The sequence below is a fragment of the Esox lucius genome, chromosome 11, assembly GCF_011004845.1.
Source record: "Esox lucius isolate fEsoLuc1 chromosome 11, fEsoLuc1.pri, whole genome shotgun sequence".
NCBI classification, from domain to species: Eukaryota; Metazoa; Chordata; class Actinopteri; order Esociformes; family Esocidae; genus Esox; species Esox lucius.
Genome location: NC_047579.1, coordinates 52,327,850 through 52,350,941, shown reverse-complemented (window position 1 = coordinate 52,350,941; position 23,092 = coordinate 52,327,850). Strand labels below are relative to the sequence as shown.

The window sequence follows — 23,092 nt, the reverse complement described above, 5'->3', positions numbered from 1 at the left end:
AGAAAACAATGCAGAAACATTAAAGTAACAATACATTCAAATTACAGAAGAATTATAGCAACATTATATCAACAAAACATTACATTACAGCAGAATTACAGCAACATTATAGCAACAGTACATTACATTACAGCAGAATTACAGCAACATTATAGCAACAATACATTACATTACAGCAGAATTACAGCAAAATTATAGCAACAATACAGAAACATTGTTGAAAACATTGCAGCAACAGTAAAGGGACAACATAGCAACAATAAAGCAACAATACAGAAACATTGTTGAAGACATTGCAACAACAGTAAAGGGACAACATAGCAACGATAAAGCAACAATACAGAAACATTGTTGAAGACATTGCAGCAACAGTAAAGGGACAACATAGCAACGATAAAGCAACAATACATAAACTGAAAATAAAAACATCTGACATATTGAATAAATCTAGCATTAATTTAAAAGCAATAAAGTTGTGTTAAATGTGATGTCATGAGCTATTTACAGAGTTGACTGTTCTCTCCAATGTAGACACACATTTGGCAGGAGGTTGGGAAGTTTCCATTTACACCACATTTGGTTGGCATTGACATATATGTGTCTAAAACAGCCATGCCTGTCTATTCTCTCTCAAACGTTGCCATGCAAAATAGACAAGAAAAGAAGCTGGCAAGAAAAAAAGCCATTATTTAGACAGGTCTGGAAAACATGAGAGTGACTGCATCTCTGATATTAAAAGGCATTTCTGGCCTGATGAAACCAAAATAGAGCTTTTTGGACAAAACTCAAAGTGCTTTTTGGTAGTGGCAGCATCATGCTGTGGGAATTATTCTCATTGGCACGGACTGCTAACTAGATAACTAGTTAGACAACCAGCTTCAGGACACTAAAAACCTTGAGCTTAGAAGAAATCACCTTTCAGCCAGAAAATAGTCAAAATCAACACTGGAATGGCTATATATATATATATTAAATTAATTCAAATGTATTTTCTAAAGCCCTTTCTACATCACCAGTTATCCCAAAATTATTTTACTGCTACTCAGCCTGAAACCCCAAAGCGCAAGCCACCATAAAGTTGATGCAGAATGGCTAGGAAAAACTCTCTAGCGGAGTCGAAACTTACAAAGAAAACCTAGATAGGAACCAGACTGTGAGGGTGGTTCCTCTTCTGGTTGTGTAGTTTGAAGGTTATATGAGTACATGCCCCTTCGGGCCGCGTCAGTGTTTTTGCATGTTCAGATGACAAACAGACATGGTTTTGGAAAGGGTCATTGGGCTATTGCATGTAAATATTGAAATTCCCAAAGATTTGAATTTTATCTGCCTTGACTACAAAGTTTGATACGAATTCTGTGAACTGAGGAACACTGAGTAGCCTGCATAGTTTAACTTCAAAAGACAGAAACACAGTTATTTATTGGAGTGTAGACTGATATGTGGTGTCGTAAATATTAGCAAGACCTCCGCCTTTGTGGTGGATATGATCACTAGTGTAGCCAGGAGAAGAGGCCTCATTTAGGGCAGTAAATTCACCAGGTTTCACATCGGCCAATTCTATCCTGTTTAACATCAGTGATTATTTAATTAACTGTAGTTGCCTATGAAACACGGGAAGAACCAAAATGGTGGAAGGCTTTATTCTAGTAAGGTTGCCATGCTGAACATAACCTTGTTTAACTTTGCTTGGCCAAGATCGAGTCACAGTCTCAATGCAGAAAACTATATAACTCTGACTATGCTATCGACAGACTCCTCTATCCTAGCTGGCTGGCTAACAGCCTGCTGACTGACCTGCACCCTATCTCATGGTGAGGCTACAGGACTGACCTACACCCTATCTCATGGTGAGGCTACAGGAGTGAGTACCTCTCTATGTTCCTGGGTAATAGACGATCACCACTCTGGCTAGGATGGAGTCTGTCACTCTTCAGGTCAGTCTTGGCCCTACAGACGGGTCCCAAAAAGAGAGAGAGTTATCTAGAAAGTCTACAGGTACGTCCTGCGACAGGCAAATTCAGTTTTTAGTCAGCAGCTGAGTTGTGTGAGTATGCTGTAGATCTTGTCACTACCCCTAGCAGGGAGGGGGTCAGAGACAATTACTCGATGCCGACACATCTTTCTAGCTAATTTACACGCTGATGCTATGTTCTGCTTCGTAACCTCTGACGGTTTCATCCTAACATCGTTGGTGCCAACGTGAATAACAATATCTCTGTACTCTCTATACTTGCCAGTTTTAAACTTCGCTAGCACCAACCCCAGATTGACCATGAGAAGGTTGTGCGGCTGAGGGGCTGTGGTGGGAAATTAACATTCATTAACATTAATATTATCATTTCTGCCTTGAAGACAACCTTGAGAAGGTTGTCTTCAATCAACTCAGCAATTTGGTGACCTCAAGCGTTCTCTTAGATACATTTCAGTCAGGTTTCCGACCTCACCACAGTACTGAAACGGCAAGTTTTAAATGGTATACGGCTCAATGCTGATTCTGATCAAATAACAGTTCTGGTTCTATTAGATTTCAGTGTAGCATTTGACACGGTAGATCATAGAACACTTCTAGATAGGTAGGAAAAATCAGCTATGCCGATGATACTCAAATATATATGGCTCTTGAACCGTCTGACAACAGCTCAATAGACTCACTGTATAGAGCACGTAAATACCTGGATAAACCATAATTTTCTACAATTAAACCAAGATAAAACAGAGATTATTGTGTTTGGCAACAAAAATAAAAGAACAAGTATTAGTAAAGAGCCGGATTCTCGGGCCCTTAAAACCAGGGACCAAGTGCGTAATCTTGGTGTTCTGATAGACTCTGAATACAGTCATATCAAAGTGGTCACCAAAACAGAATTCTATCATCTAAAAGATATAGCCAGAATCAAAGGCTTGATGTCCCAAAAAGACGCAGAGAGGCTCATCCATACTTTTATCTCTAGTAGGGTTGACTACTGTAATGGCCTCTTAACTCCCAAAAAAGACTGTATAACAGCTGGAGCTCATTCAGAATGCTGCTGCTAGAATGTTAACCAGGACCAAGAGAACAGAGCACATCACTCCGGTTCTTAAATCTTTGCATTGGCTACCAGTCAGTTACAGAATAGATTTCAAAGTGGTGCTTTTAGTTTATAAATCTCTGAATTGTTTAGGACCCGAATACATTTCTGATTTGTTTAAAGAATGTAAAACGAGCAGGGTTCTTAGATCCATGAAAACAGGTCAGCTACTAGAGCCCAGAATCCAAACTAAACATGGAGAAGCTGCGTTTAGCTTGACTTATGCTGTACGCAACTGGAATAAACTACCAGAAGATCTTAAGACATGCCCCAAACGTATCCATTTTTAAATCCAGGTTAAAAACACTTCTCTTCTCACGTGCCTATGACTGAGCACTTAAACTTAACCACACTGTTTAGCCATATTGCTGCCTATGTTTTTATCCCATTTTTAATCTTTGTTTTCTTATTGTATCTTTTATTATTTTTATGTTTTAATTTGTTTTCATGTTTTCATTTGAGTATTTATTTTTATGTTATTGTAATTGTATATTTTTTTATTACATTGTTCTTTGTAAAGTACAGCACAATGGCACGTTTATTATGTCCAAATGGAGTCCTGGTGTGGAAAAAGTTGAATTAAGAAAGTTGGATGAAGACAAAAGCAATACATTGGTAAATAAAGAGTGTAAGTTTATTTATAAAAAGACAAAAATTATTGGCAGGTGGCCAAGTAGATAACCGCAAGCAACTCACGGCACATCAACAGGAAATGTGTGAATATGTATTTCTTTCTCTCAAGTGTGCCGTGGTGCCGTGTCAATCTGCAGTTTCCTTTATGGATGAGCTGAACTGAGTCAACAGAACCCCTGTGCATTACAATTCAGTGCTGAGGGTGTCTGTGTGTGTGTGTGTTTGTGCAGTCATGTGACATAACCTCTTTATTGAAGTTCCAGTTCATTTGTGAAGTCTTTTGATTGATTGTGGTGTCTTCTGGTGTTGTTAAATGCTCCAGGCATTTTTATCTCCTTCCCATACTAATACACACACGCCTACTTTCTCAACTAACAAACACAATATGCTCATATAAGTTTTCCTAACCCTTAACTTAACCCCAGGGGTTATTAGTTTTCCTAAACCTAACCTGAGTGGTTATTGGTTTTCCTAACCCTAAACCTAATCCCAATGGTTATTGGTTTTCCTAACCCTAAACCTAAACCCAGTGGTTATTGGTGTTCCTAACCCTAAACCTAACCCCAGTGGTTATTGGTGTTCCTAACCCTAAACCTAACCCCAGTGGTTATTGGTTTTCCTAACCCTAAACCTAACCCCAGTGGTTATTGGTTTTCCTAAACCTAACCCCAGTGGTAATTTGTGCGTCAAGTTGTGCTCACGTGTCACTGATTTGGCATGGCATCCTAGGCTCAATGAGACACGGTTCCCTAGCAACCTGACTGGTGAGGACCCAAGGGCTAGATTGCAGTGAGATACAGTTCTCCATATAAAGTTTCAAATAGTTGTGGAGTTTTAGAGTTTTTTTTTTTTGTCCCAGATGTCGAGAGACAGAGTTGTAGAGAACGTTGTGACTTCTAAAGTGTTGTTTTTATGTTTGGTTTGTTTGATGGTTAAAGGACACCTCTGTCTCATTACAGACCATCTACAAGTTAAATGAGGCTCCCAGGTGTATATGTGAGTGTGCGTTTGTGTGTTTGAACTCTGGGGATCTCAGCTTTACCCACAGATGGCTGGGTAATTATACATGCAGAAATGTCACTTCCACTAAGAGAAGGGAGCCGGGATAAAGGAAGTAGATGGGGAAGAAGAAGATGAAGGGAAAGGGAGGCAGAGCCATGTCAACCCATCTCTACACATCTCTAATCATTTTTACCATCTCTCCTCATATCTACCCATCTGTAACTACCTCTACGGAACTCTACTTATCTCTACCCACCTCTACCCACCCCTACTAATCTCTACCCATCACTACTCATTTCTGTCTTTATCCATCCCTACTCCTCTCTACATATATCTATGCAACACACATCAACCTACACACACATCTACACAGCACACATCAACCTACACACACATCTACACAGCACACATCAACCTACACACACATCTACACAGCACACATCAACCTACACACACATCTACACAGCACACATCAACCTACACACACATCTACACAGCACACATCAACCTACACACACATATACACAGCACACATCAACCTACACACACATCTACACAGCACACATCAACCTACACACACATCTACACAGCACACATCAACCTACACACACATCTACACAGCACACATCAACCTACACACACATCTACACAGCACACATCAACCTACACACACATCTACACAGCACACATCAACCTACACACACATCTACACAGCACACATCAACCTACACACACATCTACACAGCACACATCAACCTACACACACATCTACACAGCACACATCAACCTACACACACATCTACACAGCACACATCAACCTACACACACATCTACACAGCACACATCAACCTACACACACATCTACACAGCACACATCAACCTACACACACATCTACACAGCACACATCAACCTACACACACATCTACACAGCACACATCAACCTACACACACATCTTACACAACTCTACCCATCTTTAACCATATCTACCCATCTCTACCCATAACTACTAATCTCTCAACAACTCCTTGACGTAATCCTTTTTGACTAAATTTCAGCTAATCAGAGAATGGCCAATTGTTTATGGTTCATGTATGAATATATTTTTCCTCTTTGGATTTCGGGCGTTTTCTGGGGGTTTGACACATGTCTGTTTCCACAGCAACACCACGGAGGCGGGCGGGACGTACATAAAAAAATGCTGTAAGGGTTTCTGCATTGACATCCTGAAGAAGATTGCAAAGTACGTGAAATTCACCTACGATCTCTACCTGGTTACCAACGGTAAACACGGGAAGAAGATCAACAATGTGTGGAACGGGATGGTGGGAGAGGTGAGGCCTTCGGTCATAACGCTCTAACGGAAAAGTTAAGCTAGTTTAGTCCCCTTCGAAATGTGTGGAGGTTCTTTATCATGTTTCTGCAAATGTGTTGTTTAATAAAACATGTTGCGGTCTTGGGGTATTTTATAGTTTTGAGGTTTTCTTCAGTGATTATGTTTGGAGATGTGGCAGCTCTTAACCGATAATTGCTCACAGATTTTCCCTGTGCATTATGGTGAGAAAAAAGATAGCCAGAGATCTTTATGTAGACATTCACTCATTCTTACGGTCAAACATTTTCAACACAAAGGTATATTCGTTTGAATGTGTGTTACCGTTGTACCTAACATATTGCACTGTTAAGGAATCTATCTACACTGACCTTTACAGGACAGGTTTAATTTCACAATGTACAGTACCTATAAAAACGTCACATTTTGAGTTTCCAAACCGTCAAGTGATGTATATGAATATGGCATATGACAAAGACAAGTGATATATAATGAAATATTACAAGCAGATATAGATTATGTGACACCCTCTTGAGTTTATTTATTTTTCACTAAACTTGAGAGCAGTGAAGAACAACCTATATGTTAAAAAACTACAACAACAACCAATTGGATCTCCTCCTCTGTACACCTCCCATCCCTCCCCCTCCCTGTATATCTCTCCCTCCCTCCCTCTCCTTTCTTCTCACTCTCCCTACCCTGTGTAACTCTCCCTGCTCTCTCTCCTGTCTCTCCATGTCTCTCTCTCTACTATGTACTTACCTACCTGTCTCTCTCTCTACTATGTACCTACCTACCTGTCTCTCTCTCTACTATGCACCCACCTACCTGTCTCTCTCTCATCAATGTTTCTCCATCCTGCTCTCTCTCCTGTCTCTCCCTGTCTCTCCCTGTCTCTCATGTCTCTCCCTGTCTCTACCTGTCTCTCCCTGTCTCCATGCCTCTCTCTCTACTATATACCTACCTTCCTGTCTCTCTCTCATTAATGTTTCTCTCTCCATCCTTCTCTCTCGCCATCTCTCCCTCCATCCCTCTATCTCCCTCCATCCCTCTATCTCCCTCCATCCCTCTGTCACTTTCTCCCCCAGGTGGTCTATAAGAAAGCTGTCATGGCCGTCGGCTCTCTGACGATCAATGAAGAGCGTTCTGAGGTCATCGATTTCTCCGTCCCGTTCGTGGAAACCGGAATTAGCGTCATGGTTTCCCGTAGCAACGGAACAGTGTCCCCGTCCGCCTTCCTTGGTAACCCTCATTGTCTTGTTTGGGGAGACCTGTGTGTGTGTGTGTGTGTGTGTGTGTGTGTGTGTGTAGGTGTGTGTGTGTGTGTGTGTGTAGGTGTGTGTGTGTGTGTGTGTGTGTGTGTGTAGGTGTGTGTGTGTGTGTGTGTGTGTGTAGGTGTGTGTGTGTGTGTGTGTAGGTGTGTGTGTGTGTGTGTGTGTGTGTGTGTGTGTAGGTGTGTGTAGGTGTGTGTGTGTGTGTGCATTGTTCCGCCACATGACAGCTTATTTATCTCGAGCTGTCAAAGGAGACAGCAGCCACAGTGACAGAACTGTTCTATTTACTTCTACCACCACACACAACAACACACACACACGGCCCACACAGACACACCAACAAACACACACCAACACCCACACACCAATACAGACACTTACACACACAGGCTTGGTTTACTATATTTGTGAGGACTCTTTTAGGTTTACCACTGATTTTCATATTTATTTTTTTAATTTCTATCCGCTTACCCTAACCTTTACCCTAACAGTAACCTTTACCCTAACAGTAACCTTTACCCTAACCTTTACCCTAACAGTAACCTTTACCCTAACCTTAACGTAACAGTAAACTTGACTCTAACAGTAACCTTTACCTTAACCTTAACGTAACATTAACCTTAACCCTAACAGTAACCTTTACCTTAACCTTAATGTAACGGTAACCTTAACCCTAACAGTAACCTTTACCTTAACCTTAATGTAACGGTAACCTTAACCCTAACAGTAACCTTTACCTTAACCTTAATGTAACAGTAACTTTAACCCTAACAGTAACTTTAACACTGGGAGTGTCTGTGTGTGAGTGTGTGTGTGTCTGTGTTTGTCTGTGTGTGTGTATTTGCAGTGATGTCTTTTTGTTTTCCTCTCTGTGCTTCAGAGCCCTTCAGTGCCTCAGTGTGGGTGATGATGTTTGTGATGCTGTTACTGGTCACAGCCATGGCTGTCTTTATGTTCGAATACATCAGTCCTCTGGGCTTCAACAGGAACCTGGCACAGGGCAGAGGTAGGTAGACACACACACACACCACACACACATGCTTTCTCTCACATACACGCTCGCACATGCACAGAATTTGTAACAAAGCATTTGCCACCCTGCTCCTTCTTCCCCCTGTCCTCCCCCAGACCCCCACGGCCCATCGTTCACCATGGGCAAGGCGGTGTGGCTGCTCTGGGGTCTGGTGTTCAACAACTCTGTGCCAGTTCAGAACCCCAAAGGCACCACCAGTAAGTTCATCGTGTCGGTCTGGGCCTTCTTCGCCGTCATCTTCCTGGCCTCGTACACTGCCAACCTGGCTGCCTTCATGATCCAGGAGGAGTTTGTGGACCAAGTTACCGGGCTCTCGGACAACAAGGTAGTGTCGCTGTTTGTGCTCTGTGGCATGCGGTCATGGCAACGATGAAATTAATTTAAATAGCTTTCTCACCTTAAGCACCTTGTTAAACAGAAGAGGTGCTTTACAAGAAATCAAGTGCTGATTCACTCAGAAACCCAGAGGGTCGTGTTAGCTCCCCCAGAGCTGATGCCGAGGCTTTGGTTCGGAGGGCTAGTGCTACCTCAGTGCACACTAATTCCCTGGGTTTGAATCCCAGCCTGTCCCACGTAACAGAATGGAACACAGCGAGAGATAGAGAGGACGTAGAGATAGCTGTAACTTGACATCTGCATTACATCCAGGTCCATTTCTGCATGACCTATGCACCCCTCATGTCCTTCCGGAATGATCGGAAATGCACATTTCCGAGTCGGAACTACACGCGGGAAACTGGCGTTACAAACTTGTACCCCCGGATTCCCTGTCGGAATGTTTCCGAGAGTCCGAGATTCCGCGGAGCGCGTGAAGTTTGCATAGAGGCTAGGTCACCACTGCTGTCAACCTATGTCAGCGTTTCCTGTCCCATAGACTTGGATAGACAGCTTTAGAGCCCCCCAGCCTGTTTTAGTGTGGGCATGTGAGGGCCTTCACCCTTTAAAGTAGTCCAAGTGGGGCCTACCATGAAGGACCACAAGGCCAAGTTCCACATTCCAAGCCCTCAGCTCCACACCTCATGCCTGTCCAGGCATTGTACTGGATACAGGCATTGCCAGTATATAGTTTTAATGTATGGAAGAATTAAACAATGGAGTACTTTAAAATGGAGAATGCCCTCAACGCTAACATTGCCCGTGCTGTCGCAGAGGACATTATGGCACTGTCACAAAGAAGGGCCCTCTATCTACATCTATGCTTTGCCTGTCCCATAGACTTGGATAGACAGCTCAAGTGCCCCAAATCCTGGTTTTGCATGGGCCTCTATCTAACTCTATGGAGCTGTTGTCCTTGTCATCTTGTCCCCCATGGCTCAGAACCTTAACCCAATGTCATGTTTTCTGTTTGTGTCCTTAAAGAATCTACAGGAATTTATTCATTATGAATTACTGGATATGACTGGGCCCAGGTCTTGGAGGAAGGCCCTAGATTGTTTGTCTATAACAGTAGCTGGATGGCCTAGATGTATAGAACTAAAGCATTATGTGCATGGTCTACATATGTAGATCTATAATACTAGAGGTATGGTCTAAATTTGTAGATCTGTAATAGTTGATGTATAGTCTAAATGCGTAGAACTATAAAAGTAGGTGTGCGGTCTAGATCTTTATATATATATAACAGTAGTTGCATGGTCTAGACATTTATCTGTAACAGTAGGTGTATGGTCTAGATGTTTATCTATAACAGTAGGTGTATGGTCTAGATGTTTATCTATAACATGAGGTGTATGGTCTAGATGTTAAGATCTATCTAAGAGTAGGTGTATGGTCTATATCAGTAGGAGTTGGTCTACATGTGTAGGTCTATATCAGTAGGAGTTGCTCTACATATATAGGTCTATATTAGTAGAAGTTGGTCTACATGTGTTTGTCTATATCAGTAGGAGTTGGTCTACATATATAGGGCTATATCAGTAGGTGTTTGTCTACATATGTAGGTCTATATCAGTAGGAGTTGGTCTAAATGTGTAGGTCTATATCAGTAGGAGTTGGTCTACATGTGTAGGTCTATATCAGTAGGAGTTGGTCTACATGTGTGGGTCTATATCAGTAGGAGTTGGTCTACATATTTAGTTCTATATCAGTAGGAGTTTGTCTACATATGTAGGTCTATATCAGTAGTAGTTGGTCTACATGTATGGGTCTACATCAGTAGGAGTTGGTCTACATATATAGGTCTACATCAGTAGGAGTTGTTCTACATGTGTAGGTCTATATCAGTAGTAGTTGGTCTACATGTGTAGGTCTATATCAGTAGGAGTTGGTCTACATATATAGGGCTATATCAGTAAGAGTTGGTCTACATATGTAGGTTTATATCAGTAGGAGTTGGTCTACATATATAGGGCTATATCAGTAGGAGTTGGTCTACATGTGTAGGTCTATCAGTAGGAGTTGGTCTACACATTTAGGTCTATATCAGTAGGAGTTGGTCTACATGTGTAGGTCTATATCAGTATGAGTTGGTCTACATGTGTAGGTCTATATCAGTAGGAGTTGGTCTACATGTGTATGTATATCAGTAGGAGTTGGTCTACATGTGTAGGTCTATATCAGTAGTAGTTGGTCTACATGTGTAGGTTTATATCAATGGGAGTTGGTCTACATGTAAAGGTCTATATCAGAAGAATCACTGTCTCCCTGTGCTGAAGGTGGGGGATATTCATCAAAGATGGCAGATGGATTAAGATGTCCCATTTAATACATTTACCCTCAAAATAAATGGTCAAAACTCTGGTCCATTTAAAAGGGACTCTGGACTCTGGTTCCCTCCATTTACAACAGCTAGGTCTGGTCTACTTAAAAGGGACTCTGGACTCTGGTTCCCTCCATTTACAACAGCTAGGTCTGGTCTACTTAAAAGGGACCCTGGACTCTGGTTCCCTCCATTTACAACCGCTAGGTCTGGTCTACGGTATAGATACGGTGAAGAGGTCGATGGAACAAAATAATTATAAATGTAAGGAAATGTGTAGCGCAAAGATGTCCGTTATATGTCACCGTTAATTATTTTAATTATCAGGACAGACAATTAACACCTTTATAAACAACTTTGAATGGGATCCACACATTTATTGTGTATGCTAACCATGCTATCAGGCCATTAGAGTCAGTATTTAGCAGTCACCTGTTCCTCTCCCTAAAATATTGACAACTTCTCTGCGTCAGTCAGCAAAAACAGCCACATTCGTAATTTGACGCAGTCATTGAGTCCCCTTTATGTGATGGGAAATTGTCGCCAGTGACAGAGTCCTGCAGGCCACTGACCTCCTTACCGCATCTACACCAACCAGAAAAAACAACAACTTGAAAACTAGCGAGTGGGATGTCTTCCCTCCTCTGCCATCTGAGATCCACATCGCTGTGCTGCCAGCCTGTACACTCACCGGCAGCGCTCCTGACGCAGGGCTCAGTGAGTGCCGAGGTAGGTGTCCGTCAAGTGTAACCGGCGGTAGGTTTACGGTATAAAACCCCGGGTGTGGAGCGGCGTAGGGACAGACGGTGTGGGTAAGTCAGTGGTGTCAGTGATGCCTCACCACTTGTTTCCTTTAACCGACGTGTCGCTGGATGCTAATGTTACACCCGCGTTATGATGATGTTGATAGAACTAATAATACTAACAACAGTGAAGCCTCATGACCTGGTATGAGCATGTATAAAGCGTCATAGGCACAGTCCTTGATCACGGAAAAAGCTTGGTACTTTCCGCAGGGCTTGAGTAGGGAACGGCTATCCAACCACCATCCCCCCACCCACCCCGCCCACCCCGCTAGTTATGAGGACTGGTACAGCCTGTGATTGGTTAGAGTGGTCAGAGCATGGACCCTGCACCAACCATATCATGAACAATGATGTCTCTCAGACAAGTCTTAATGAACATGATAACTGTGTTATCTATGTCTTGTCAATACATGACGACATCATGACCAAGTGGTCGCTGGATTTCATCAGGTTTCCTCTAATGCTGGTATCCTGCATCCAGTACCCTGTGTTTTTATTTTACTTGAAAATACATGTTACATGATGTCAAAGTTTAGGCCTAGCTCATGTTAGTTTCAATCCAGATCAAATTAATTTCACTGACAACCATACATTGACATTATATAGCTGAATAGAACCATACATGGACATTATATAGCTGAATAGAACCATACATGGACATTATATAGCTTTATAGAACCATACATGGACATTATATAGCTGAATAGAACCATACATGGACATTATATAGCTGAATAGAACCATACATGGACATTATATAGCTGAATAGAACCATACATGGACATTATATAGCTGAATAGAACCATACATGGACATTATATAGCTTTATAGAACCATCCATGGACATTATATAGCTTTATAGAACCATACATGGACATTATATAGCTTTATAGAACCATACATGGACATTATATAGCTGAATAGAACCATACATGGACATTATATAGCTTTATAGAACCATACATGGACATTATATAGCTTTATAGAACCATACATGGACATTATATAGCTGAATAGAACCATACATGGACATTATATAGCTGAATAGAACCATACATGGACATTGTATAGCTGAATAGAACCATACATGGACATTATATAGCTTTATAGAACCATACATGGACATTATATAGCTTTATAGAACCATACATGGACATTATATAGCTTTATAGAACCATACATGGACATTATATTGCTGAATAGAACCATACATGGACATTATATAGCTTTATAGAACCATACATGGACATTATATAGCTTTATAGAACTATACATGGACATTATATAGCTTTATAGAACCATACATGGACATTATATAGCTTTATAGAACTATACATGGACATTATATAGCTTTATAGAACTATACATGGACATTATATAGCTTTATAGAACCATACATGGACATTATATAGCTTTATAGAACTATACATGGACATTATATAGCTGAATCGAACCATACATAATATTCAGGAGATAGGAGGGGAGGTGTGTTATAGTAAGAAGATAGGAGGGGAGGTGTATTATAATGAGCAAATAGGAGGTGTATGTGTTTTATGATGAGGAGAAAGGAAATGAGATGGGAGCAGGAGATGTATTATAGTAAGAAGATTGGAGGGGGATGTGTGATACTAATGAGATAGGAAGAGGAAGGTGTGTTATAGTAAGAAGATAGGAGGGGATGTGTGATACTAATGAGATAGGAAGAGGAAGGTGTGTTATAGTAAGAAGATAGGAGGGGATGTGTGATACTAATGAGATAGGAAGAGGAAGGTGTGTTATAGTAAGAAGATAGGAGGGGGATGTGTGATACTAATGAGATAGGAAGAGGGAGGTGTGTTATAGTAAGAAGATAGGAGGGGATGTGTGATACTAATGAGATAGGAAGAGGGAGGTGTGTTATAGTAAGAAGATAGGAGGGGAAGTGGCCCATATTTCTAATATAAAAGAAAGGGTGAACAGCGGTATTATTTCAAATAAAGCGGAAGGAGAGAACAGCTGCTTTATTTCAAATAAAGGTGAAGGAGAGAACAGCTGCTTCATTTTTAATACTGCAGGAAAAGAGAACAGCTGCTTCATTTCTAATACTACAGAAGGAGAGAACAGCTGCTTTATTTCAGATATTGCAGAAGGAGAGAACAGTTGCTTTATTTCTGATATAGCAGGAGAGAACAGCTGCTTCATTTCTAATACTGCAGAAGGAGAGAACAGTTAATTTATTTCTAATACTGCAGAAGGAGAGAACAGCTGCTTCATTTTTTAATACTGCAGGAAAAGAGAACAGCTGCTTCATTTCTAATACTGCAGAAGGAGAGAACAGTTGCTTTATTTCTGATATAGCAGGAGAGAACAGCTGCTTCATTTCTAATACTGCAGAAGGAGAGAACAGCTGCTTTATTTCTGATATAGCAGGAGAGAACAGCTGCTTCATTTCTAATACTGCAGAAGGAGAGAACAGTTGCTTCATTTCTAATATATCAGGAGAGAACAGCTGCTTCATTTCTAATTTAGCAGAAGGAGAGAACAGCTGCTTCATTTCTTATACTGTAAGAGAGAACAGCTGCTTCATTTCTTATACTGTAGGAGAGAACAGCTGCTTCATTTCTTATACTGTAGGAGAGAACAGCTGCTTTATTTCTAATTTAGCAGGAAGGGAGTGATTACAATACACTAAGGCCAACATGTCCAGTGTAAAAAGCTCCCATAAGAGAAACAGAAGTTTTTAGTTATTAAAATAGTCAGTGTGTTAGTGCAGAGAGGACATATTGTATAGGATGCTAGTCCTGATATAGTGTGCAGGTTATATATACAGACAGACTTAGGTGATCCGGACGGGAAGTGAACTATGAGGTGGGAGATGAGATCTGCTCCGTCGGGTTACATAAGAGAGTGACACACTGCACCCCCTGGGACAAAGGTTGAAGGAGTGAGAGGAGAGGGAGGGAGAGAGGGAGGGAGGAGGGAGAGAGAGTGGGAGATGGAGGGGGGATGGGGAGAGAGAGGAAAGGAGGGAAAGATAAAGAGTGGGAGGGAGAACGAGAGAGAAGTGAGACAGAAAGGGCACATGTTGATTGAAATGAGAGAGGACAGGTGAACTGACACTTGGACAGCTATATAGCTGGCAGACCGACAGACAGACAGGCAGGCAGGCATGCAGGCAAGCAGGCAGACAGACAGGCAAGAAAGCAGAGCATAAATAGACAAGCAGACAGGTAGGAAGGTGATCACCTCCCACCCAAACTCACAGCCGATTAGACAGAGTCAAACCTGCAGGATGACAGACAGACAGACAGTCAGCCTAACAGACAGACAGGCAAAGAGACATGCTTACAAACAGAAAGGCAGACAGACAGGCTAAGAAACAGACAGGCAAATAGACAGGCTCACAAACAGACAGGCAAACAGACAGGCTTACAAACAGACAGGCAAACAGGCAGGCTTACAAACAGACAGGCAAACAGGCAGGCTTACAAACAGACAGGCAAACAGGCAGGCTTACAAACAGACAGGCAAACAGGCAGGCTTACAAACAGACAGGCAAACAGGCAGGCTTACAAACGGACAGGCAAACAGGCAGGCTTACAAACAGACAGGCAAACAGACAGGCATGGTGGAGGAGGAGAGGGTAAGTAGACCTACACTTCTGATGCTGATGCACTCTTCATATAACATCAACCTAACTGGAGCACACACAGACACACACACACACACACACACACACACACACACAGACACACACACACACACACACACACACACACACACACACAGAGACACACACACACAGAGACACACACACAGAGACACACAGACACACACACACACAGAGACAAACACACACACACAGAGACACACACTCACATACACACACTTCTAACTTTTACATAACCCTAACCTTAACCTCAGTAATATGCCTTTACTTAACCTAACCCAAAATGACAAACCTAACCATTAATGCCTAAACTTAACCCAAATTTCAGTCTCATAAAATTTCTTGTCAAAGTGAGGATGGGCCAAATGTCCCTACTTTAGCCCACGATTGTTCTTGTTTTACTACCAGAGTGAGGACCTTTGTCCTCCTAAATGTCAATTATCTTTCTATCTTCGCTGAGATAGCAAAGCAGAAATGCAAACATACAGAAACAAACAGACACACACACTCATGCATGCAAAGAAAACACACAGAAAAACTCAAACAGACACAGACACACAGAGCAAGTAATGTTTGTCTCTAATTGATAGCAGCAGTCAGATTATTGCTGAAGGCAGATCATTGGAACCAAGAGCATACTGAGAACAAACTGACCTATAAATATTAGAGAGACAGAGACTGAGAGACTGAGAGAGAGAAAGACAGAGAGACAAAGAAAGACACAGAGAGAGACTAAGAGAGAGAAAGACAGAGAGAAAGACAGAGAGACAGACTGAGAGAGAAAGACAGAGAGACAGACGGAGAGAGAAAGACAGAGAGAAACAGACAGACAGACAGAAAGTTTTTTTTATTAATTTTATCACCTCTTAGTGCCCACAATACTGTCCAATAAATTTACTAAAACAACAATATGGTTAAACAATTTAAAAACACAGCTCATAAACTGAGCCCAACAATAGCCCATATGCTGTGGGACAGCCTAAGGTTTCCCAGCAGTCTGTTATAGTCAACATCATCCTCAGCCTTGCTGCCTCCAGCATGCCCACCACATCCATAGACCCCTGTCCCAGAATACATTTCTTCTGTGTCTTTCGAACAGGTAGTTGAGACTAACACACATTGTTGCCTGAAAATATACTCTGGTCCAAACACGAACAGCCGGGAAGACACGCATTCATCCATAGAGGGAACCAGCCTGCTATCAGGTCACACTGACCCAGGAATCTGGGACAATATAAAAACAGATTCAGAGTGCTTCAGAGTCGGCACAAAATGGACACCCGTCCTCGACACTAGGATACAGGTCCGTCAGATGCCCCTCTGTATAATCCTCCACTAGAGATCAAACAGCCTTTCAGGGAAGAGCCTGGACCAAACACACCTTGTTGAGTTCACCCCATCCAGGGAGGATACACGGGACACTGTGACACATGGTGTACACCCGCCTTCCTCCCCGTCTCCCTGAAGCTCCTCCTCGTCCTCCAACACCTCCACTTACCGCTGTCTCATCAGAGTTCTGCTAACAACTTGAAATGAAAAACAGACCAATAGTTCTTTTTTGAAAAATCCAGAGGCACCTGTATTCGTCATTTTATTTGTGTGTGGGTGTGTGTGTGTGTGTGTGTGTGTGTGTGATGTAGATAAAGAAAAAGAGGGAGAGAGAGAGGAGGAATAAATGTATCTGGTTTACATAATAACGTTAAATTTGAATTAACGTTACCTCAAATGAAAATATCTATATTACCTTGTCAGGCTTCAGATTTATATGATTTTGTATGTCAGGAATGTATGTTACTGGAGTCAGGAGTCAGATGTATGTTACTGTAGTCTGATGTATGTTACCGGAGTCAGGAGTCAGATGTATGTTACTGTAGTCTGATGTATGTTACCGGAGTCAGGAGTCAGATGTTTTTTACTGGAGTCAGGAGTCAGATGTATGTTACTGGAGTCTGATGTATGTTACCGGAGTCAGGAGTCAGATGTTTTTTACTGGAGTCAGGAGTCAGATGTATGTTACTGGAGTTAGGAGTCAGATGTTTTTTTACTGGAGTCAGGAGTCAGATGTTTTTTACTGGAGTCAGGAGTCAGATGTATGTTACTGTAGTCTGGTGTATGTTACCGGAGTCAGGAGTCAGATGTTTTTTACTGGAGTCAGGAGTCAGATGTATGTTACTGTAGTCTGGTGTATGTTACCGGAGTCAGGAGTCAGATGTTTTTTACTGGAGTCAGATGTATGTTACTGGAGTTAGGAGTCAGATGTTTTTTACTGGAGTCAGGAGTCAGATGTTTTTTACTAGAGTCAGGAGTCAGATGTTTTTTACTGGAGTCAGGAGTCAGATGTATGTTACTGTAGTCTGGTGTATGTTACCGGAGTCAGGAGTCAGATGTTTTTTACTGGAGTCAGATGTATGTTACTGGAGTTAGGAGTCAGATGTTTTTTACTGGAGTCAGGAGTCAGATGTTTTTTACTAGAGTCAGGAGTCAGATGTTTTTTACTGGAGTCAGGAGTCAGATGTATGTTACTGGAGTCAGAAGTCAGATGCATGTTACAGGAGTCATATGCCTGGTAAATCTGACGCCAGCTGGCATTTCTCTCTCTGATTTTGTTCTTCTCTCTTCCTTCTGTGTTCTCCTTCTCATTATTTTCCTTCTTCCCCCTTCTCCAGTTCCAGAACCCATACGCGTACTCCCCTCCGTTTCGTTTCGGGACGGTCCCCAACGGTTCCACAGAGAGGAACATTAGGAAGAATTATCCTGACATGCACGAGTACCTGGTCAAGTACCACCAGACCGGGGTGCAGGACGCTCTGGTCAGCCTGAAGACGGGGTAGGAAGCCTGGGAGAGGCGGGCGGGGCGCGGGGCCTGCCCTGGGGCTCTGATCACCATCTTCCTGGGCTGGATGTCTGTCATCCTGTCTCTGTCCTTTTCAGTAATGACTGCATAGTTGTTCTGTTTTATGTGTGTGTGTGTGTGTGCGCGTGTGTGGTCATGTGTTTGTGTAGGTGTGTGTGTGGTTGTGTGGTTTTGTGTGTGTGTGTGTGTGTCTGGTTATGAATTTGTGTGTGTGGTTGTGTGGTTTTCTGTGTGTCTGGTTATGTGTTGGTATGGTTGTGTATGTGTGTGTGGTTTTGTGTGTGTGTGTGTGTGTGTGTGTGTCTGGTTATGTTTGTGTGGTTGTGTATGTGTGTGGTTGTGTGGTTTTGTGGTTCTGTGTGTGTGTGTGTTTTACTGTAGACAGAGTGTGGGAGAATAAAACCAGTGGATGACTCAGAACCAAAAGAAGGATTTCCCATCTCCGCAACCTGACTAGCATGTGTGTGTGTGCGTGTGTGTGCATTTGTATCTGGTTGTGTGTGTTTCTTGTACTATTTTTAGCAACAGTTTGTGGGAGAGGGGGGCAGGACATGGTGTGTATGTTTGTGTGAGTGGGTTATTACGTCAGTGTTCAGGATGTAGTCAGAATGTGTTTAAGAAGTGGTCAGGATGTGTTTAAGAAGTGGTCAGGACATGGTCAGGATGGGTTTAAGATGTGTTCAGGAAATGGTCAGGATGTGGTCAGGATGTGTTTAAATTGCGGGCAGGATGTAGTCAGGATGTGGTTAAGATGTGGTTAGGACATGGTTAAGACTTGGTCAGGGCTCTTTCAGGATGTGTTTAAGACGTGGTCAGGATGTGTTTAAGAAGTGGTCAGGACATGTTTAAGACATGGTTAGGACGTGTTTAAAACATGGTCAGGATGTGTATAAGATGAGGTCAGGGTGTGTTTAAAATGTGGTTGGGATGTGTTAAAGATGTGGTCAGGACGTGTTTAAGACGTGGCCAGGACGTGTTTAAGACGCGGCCAGGATGTGGTCAGAATGTGGTCACAATGTGTTAAGGCGTGGTCAGGATGTGGTTAAGACGTGGTTAGGACGTGGTTTAGACATGTTCAGGGCTGGGTCAGAACGTGTTTAAGAAGTGATCAGGATGTGGTCAGGACATATTTAAGATGTGGTCAGGTCATGCTCAGACAGGAAGCTACAATATCAGCCTCAAGAAAGAAGAGGGTCGTTTAGATTTTTCATGTCAATGAAAGTTGTTTTGCAGTATCCCTCTAAATAACTTTTGAGCCTGTGCAAATTGATTCATCATCCTTATTGGCCAGGGATTTGAGCTCGCACTCCCTATGCACATTACCTATTTGAACTAGGCTGTGGTTTTTCAAGGTTCCCATTACTTTCTTTTACTTTACATAGTAACCTTATGTTGATACTGGCAGATGTTGTTTGGGCAGTATTGCCAAATTAGAGCTGCTCATGTTCACCTGAGTGATTAGGAACAATTAAGTGGTTCACTGGGGTATAATATTGGGTGACACACCGGGCAATTTCCCATAGTAATCCATCACTATGGGTAAGACCAGAGTAATGTTATGCCGCAAAATGTTTTTGAACTGCACAAACAAGCAAATGGCTGTGAGAAAAATGCAACTGTTGAATTTCTACAAACAGGGTAATAATTTAGGGGTTTAAAGCAACTGGAGATGTTAAGAATCGGCCTGGAAGAGAACGTGTGTCTTTATCGACCCTAGGCACAATGTGGAGGATGGCCTGAGTGGCTAAAGAATCTCAAAGGATCACAGCTGGAGAATTGCAGACGTTAGTTGGGTCTTGACTCTTGAAAACCTACACGACCACACATCGTTTGGGAGGGTTGACAAAAAACAAGCATTTGCTGTACCTACAGTTTGCTGAACATAGTACTTTCAATTGGTCTGAGTTCTATGGTCAGCTGAGACCAAAATATAACCTTTTGGAAAGAACCACCACAGGTGGGTTTGACATAGACAGAAAGACGGCCATGCAGAGAACTACCTCATTTCCACTGTAAAGTACGGTGGTGGTGGATCTTCCTCCCAACGGCCCTGGTCAACCTGTTAGTATACTTTACATGACATCATGGATTCCATCAAGCAGATATTAAATCATCAAGCAGATATGACTGCATCTGCCAGGAGATATAAACTATTTTAAACTTACAATCAATCAATCAGTCAAATGTATTTATAAAGCCCTTTATACTGTACATCAGCAGTTGTCACCAAGTGCTTTTACAAAACACCCGGCCTGAAACCCCAAGGAGCAAACAACAGTGTTGAAGCTGAGGAGAGAGGAATCACACTATCAAGATAACCAGTGAAAAATCTCTGAGGTAGTTGAGGATACATTCAATACTTACACCAGAATGGGTGGGTGCTTGTGTTTGCATAGTCGTCTTGTGAAAACAACATTCTGTATGTTAATGATCCCTTCCTATCCCCTGTTGTGTGCCTTCCTCTATCCTGTATCCTTCCTCTATCCTGTATCCTTTCTCTATCCTGTATCCTTCCTCTATCCTGTATCCTTCCTCTATCCTGTATCCTTCCTCTATCCTGTATCCTTTCTCTATCCTGTATCCTTCCTCTATCCTGTATCCTTCCTCTATCCTGTATCCTTTCTCTATCCTGTATCCTTCCTCTATCCTGTATCCTTTCTCTATCCTGTATCCTTCCTCTATCCTGTATCCTTTCTCTATCCACTCCTCTATAAAACACATTGATCTGTCTTTACCACCGCTTTGACAAATGGTTTACAACAACATCCACACCTCATGTTCTTCCTCTCAGGAACAAGAGCATAGCACTCTCCTGCATCCTGCAACCAGTACTATAGTTCAGACACTTTTATTCTAATGACTATCTTTTACCTAATGCATTTATTAACAACAAACATAGAAACGTCCATGGTAATATCTCAACCTAAATCCCATAGATAAACCAGTTGCATGAGTTGAAGAGGAGTGTCAACCAACATTGTCCTTAAGATCTGAAGGATCTTAAGAGATACTGTATTGAGGCATGGTCTCAGATCCCTTACCATCTGTCCTCCAACCATATTATGCATTATAGTGGAAGGCTCAAAGCTGTTATCTTTTCAAAGGGAGGTTACACACAGTATAAAATAAAGGGGTGTGTCACGTCAGTACTGCAACGAGCACAGTCTTCTGGTTCCCGGCACACCACGCCCCATCCCACAGTTTCCCAGTTGCCACGATCGTCGTCTCCTGTTTATTGAGTGCACCTGTTACATTTGTTTTGCACCACTATTTAGGTACACCTCTGTTACAGATTAATTGTTGAGTATTATTTCGGTCATAACCCAGGTCACTCTCTGTCTCAGTTGTTGATCCCATTGCCTATTTGGTATATCGCTTCAAGGCGTGTTTTGTGTTCGCTGAAGTTTTCATTTATTAGAACCTTTCTTTGAGCACTTGCATCCTGAGCCTGCAGCGTCATTTGTTACAGAATACTCAACCTCTAACATGGACGCAGCCTAAGAAGTCGACCTACCCACGATCCTGTGTCAACAAGGATGGCTGTTGGAACGCCACCAGAGCCAGATGGATCGGTTGGCTGAAGCCATGGATCTAGTCATGAGGGGACAACCCAACCCCACCCCACCCGGCGAACCCAGAGCCCACCACAGGACAGTGCGGTCCCAGAAACTGCCCTGGACAGTTAAGAACTGGTAGACCAGTTAGCTCTACCGGAGAGGTCCAATGGCTCCCCAGAGACTTGTAGGGGGTTTCTGTTACAGTGCTCCCGATACCTTACCCAGGAGGGTGCGTCGTACCCCTCTGGAGCAGCACAAGTAGCCTTTGGGATCCTCTTTGCTCACAGGCAGGGCATTAGAGTGGGCAACCGCCGTGTGGGAACCGGAGGGCGAGGAGACCAGCGATTACCAGCTGTTCCTGGAGCAGTTCCGTCGAGTCTTTAACCACCCCCTGGAGGGCGAGGAAACGGGCGAGACACTGTTGAAATGTGTGCAGGGTGACCGCAGCCAGTTACTCCATAAAGTTCTGCACATTGGGGGAAAGCAGTGGGTGGAATGGTAAGGTGCTCCTCACGGTTTATCGAAAGGGCTTGTGTGAGGAGTTACAGTCAGAACTGGCCTGTTGAGATGACGCACTGACTCTAGACCAACTGATAGCCCAGTCTATACGCTTGGATCACATGCTCCGGGAGTGAAGACACCCCCGCACAAGAAGGGTAATGGTCCAATCCGACTTCCCAGAGCCCATGGAGATGGGCAGGCTTCACGTAACCAAACAGGAGAGACAGCAACATCTCCAGGCTGGAGCATCTCTCTACTGTGGCAGGGAGGGTCACTTCAGGAATCAATGCGACCTGCTACCCCCCCGACGATCTGGTTTGGCTGTAAGTAGTCCTTCATGTCTTACATTAGCCCAGTCAATCCAACTATCGGTCACAATTGCTTGGAGGGATAACGTGCATTCAGCGCTTGCCATGATGGATTCGGGATCGAAGAGCAATTTCATCAGTGAGGAGTTAGTCGCACAACTGGGGATCCCCACACAACCGTGTGAGAGGATGTTGCGCTCAGCAGCGTTGGATGGAAGCCCGTTGGGGACCGGGGGGGTAACTAGACGCAAAGAGGTGGTCCAAGTCATAATGGGCTTGTGTCATATGGAGGATTTTTCGTTTTTTTCTCATTCACTCTCCTGTTCACCGGATTATACTGGGGGTGCCCTGGCTAAAGGAACACAATCCGGCGATAT

At 42.8% G+C, this 23,092-nt stretch overlaps 1 protein-coding gene across 1 annotated transcript in view; it reads left to right on the top strand.

Annotated features, from left to right (window-relative positions):
• grin2aa (glutamate receptor, ionotropic, N-methyl D-aspartate 2A, a) overlaps positions 1–23,092 on the top strand; it is a 192,345-nt gene that overhangs the window by 137,211 nt on the left and 32,042 nt on the right. Inside the window, exons 7-11 of the mRNA XM_029123423.2 lie at positions 5,865–6,036; positions 7,124–7,277; positions 8,190–8,315; positions 8,438–8,667; positions 18,162–18,322. Coding sequence (XP_028979256.1) covers positions 5,865–6,036; positions 7,124–7,277; positions 8,190–8,315; positions 8,438–8,667; positions 18,162–18,322 — 843 coding nt within the window. The remainder of the gene's footprint in view (positions 1–5,864; positions 6,037–7,123; positions 7,278–8,189; positions 8,316–8,437; positions 8,668–18,161; positions 18,323–23,092) is intronic.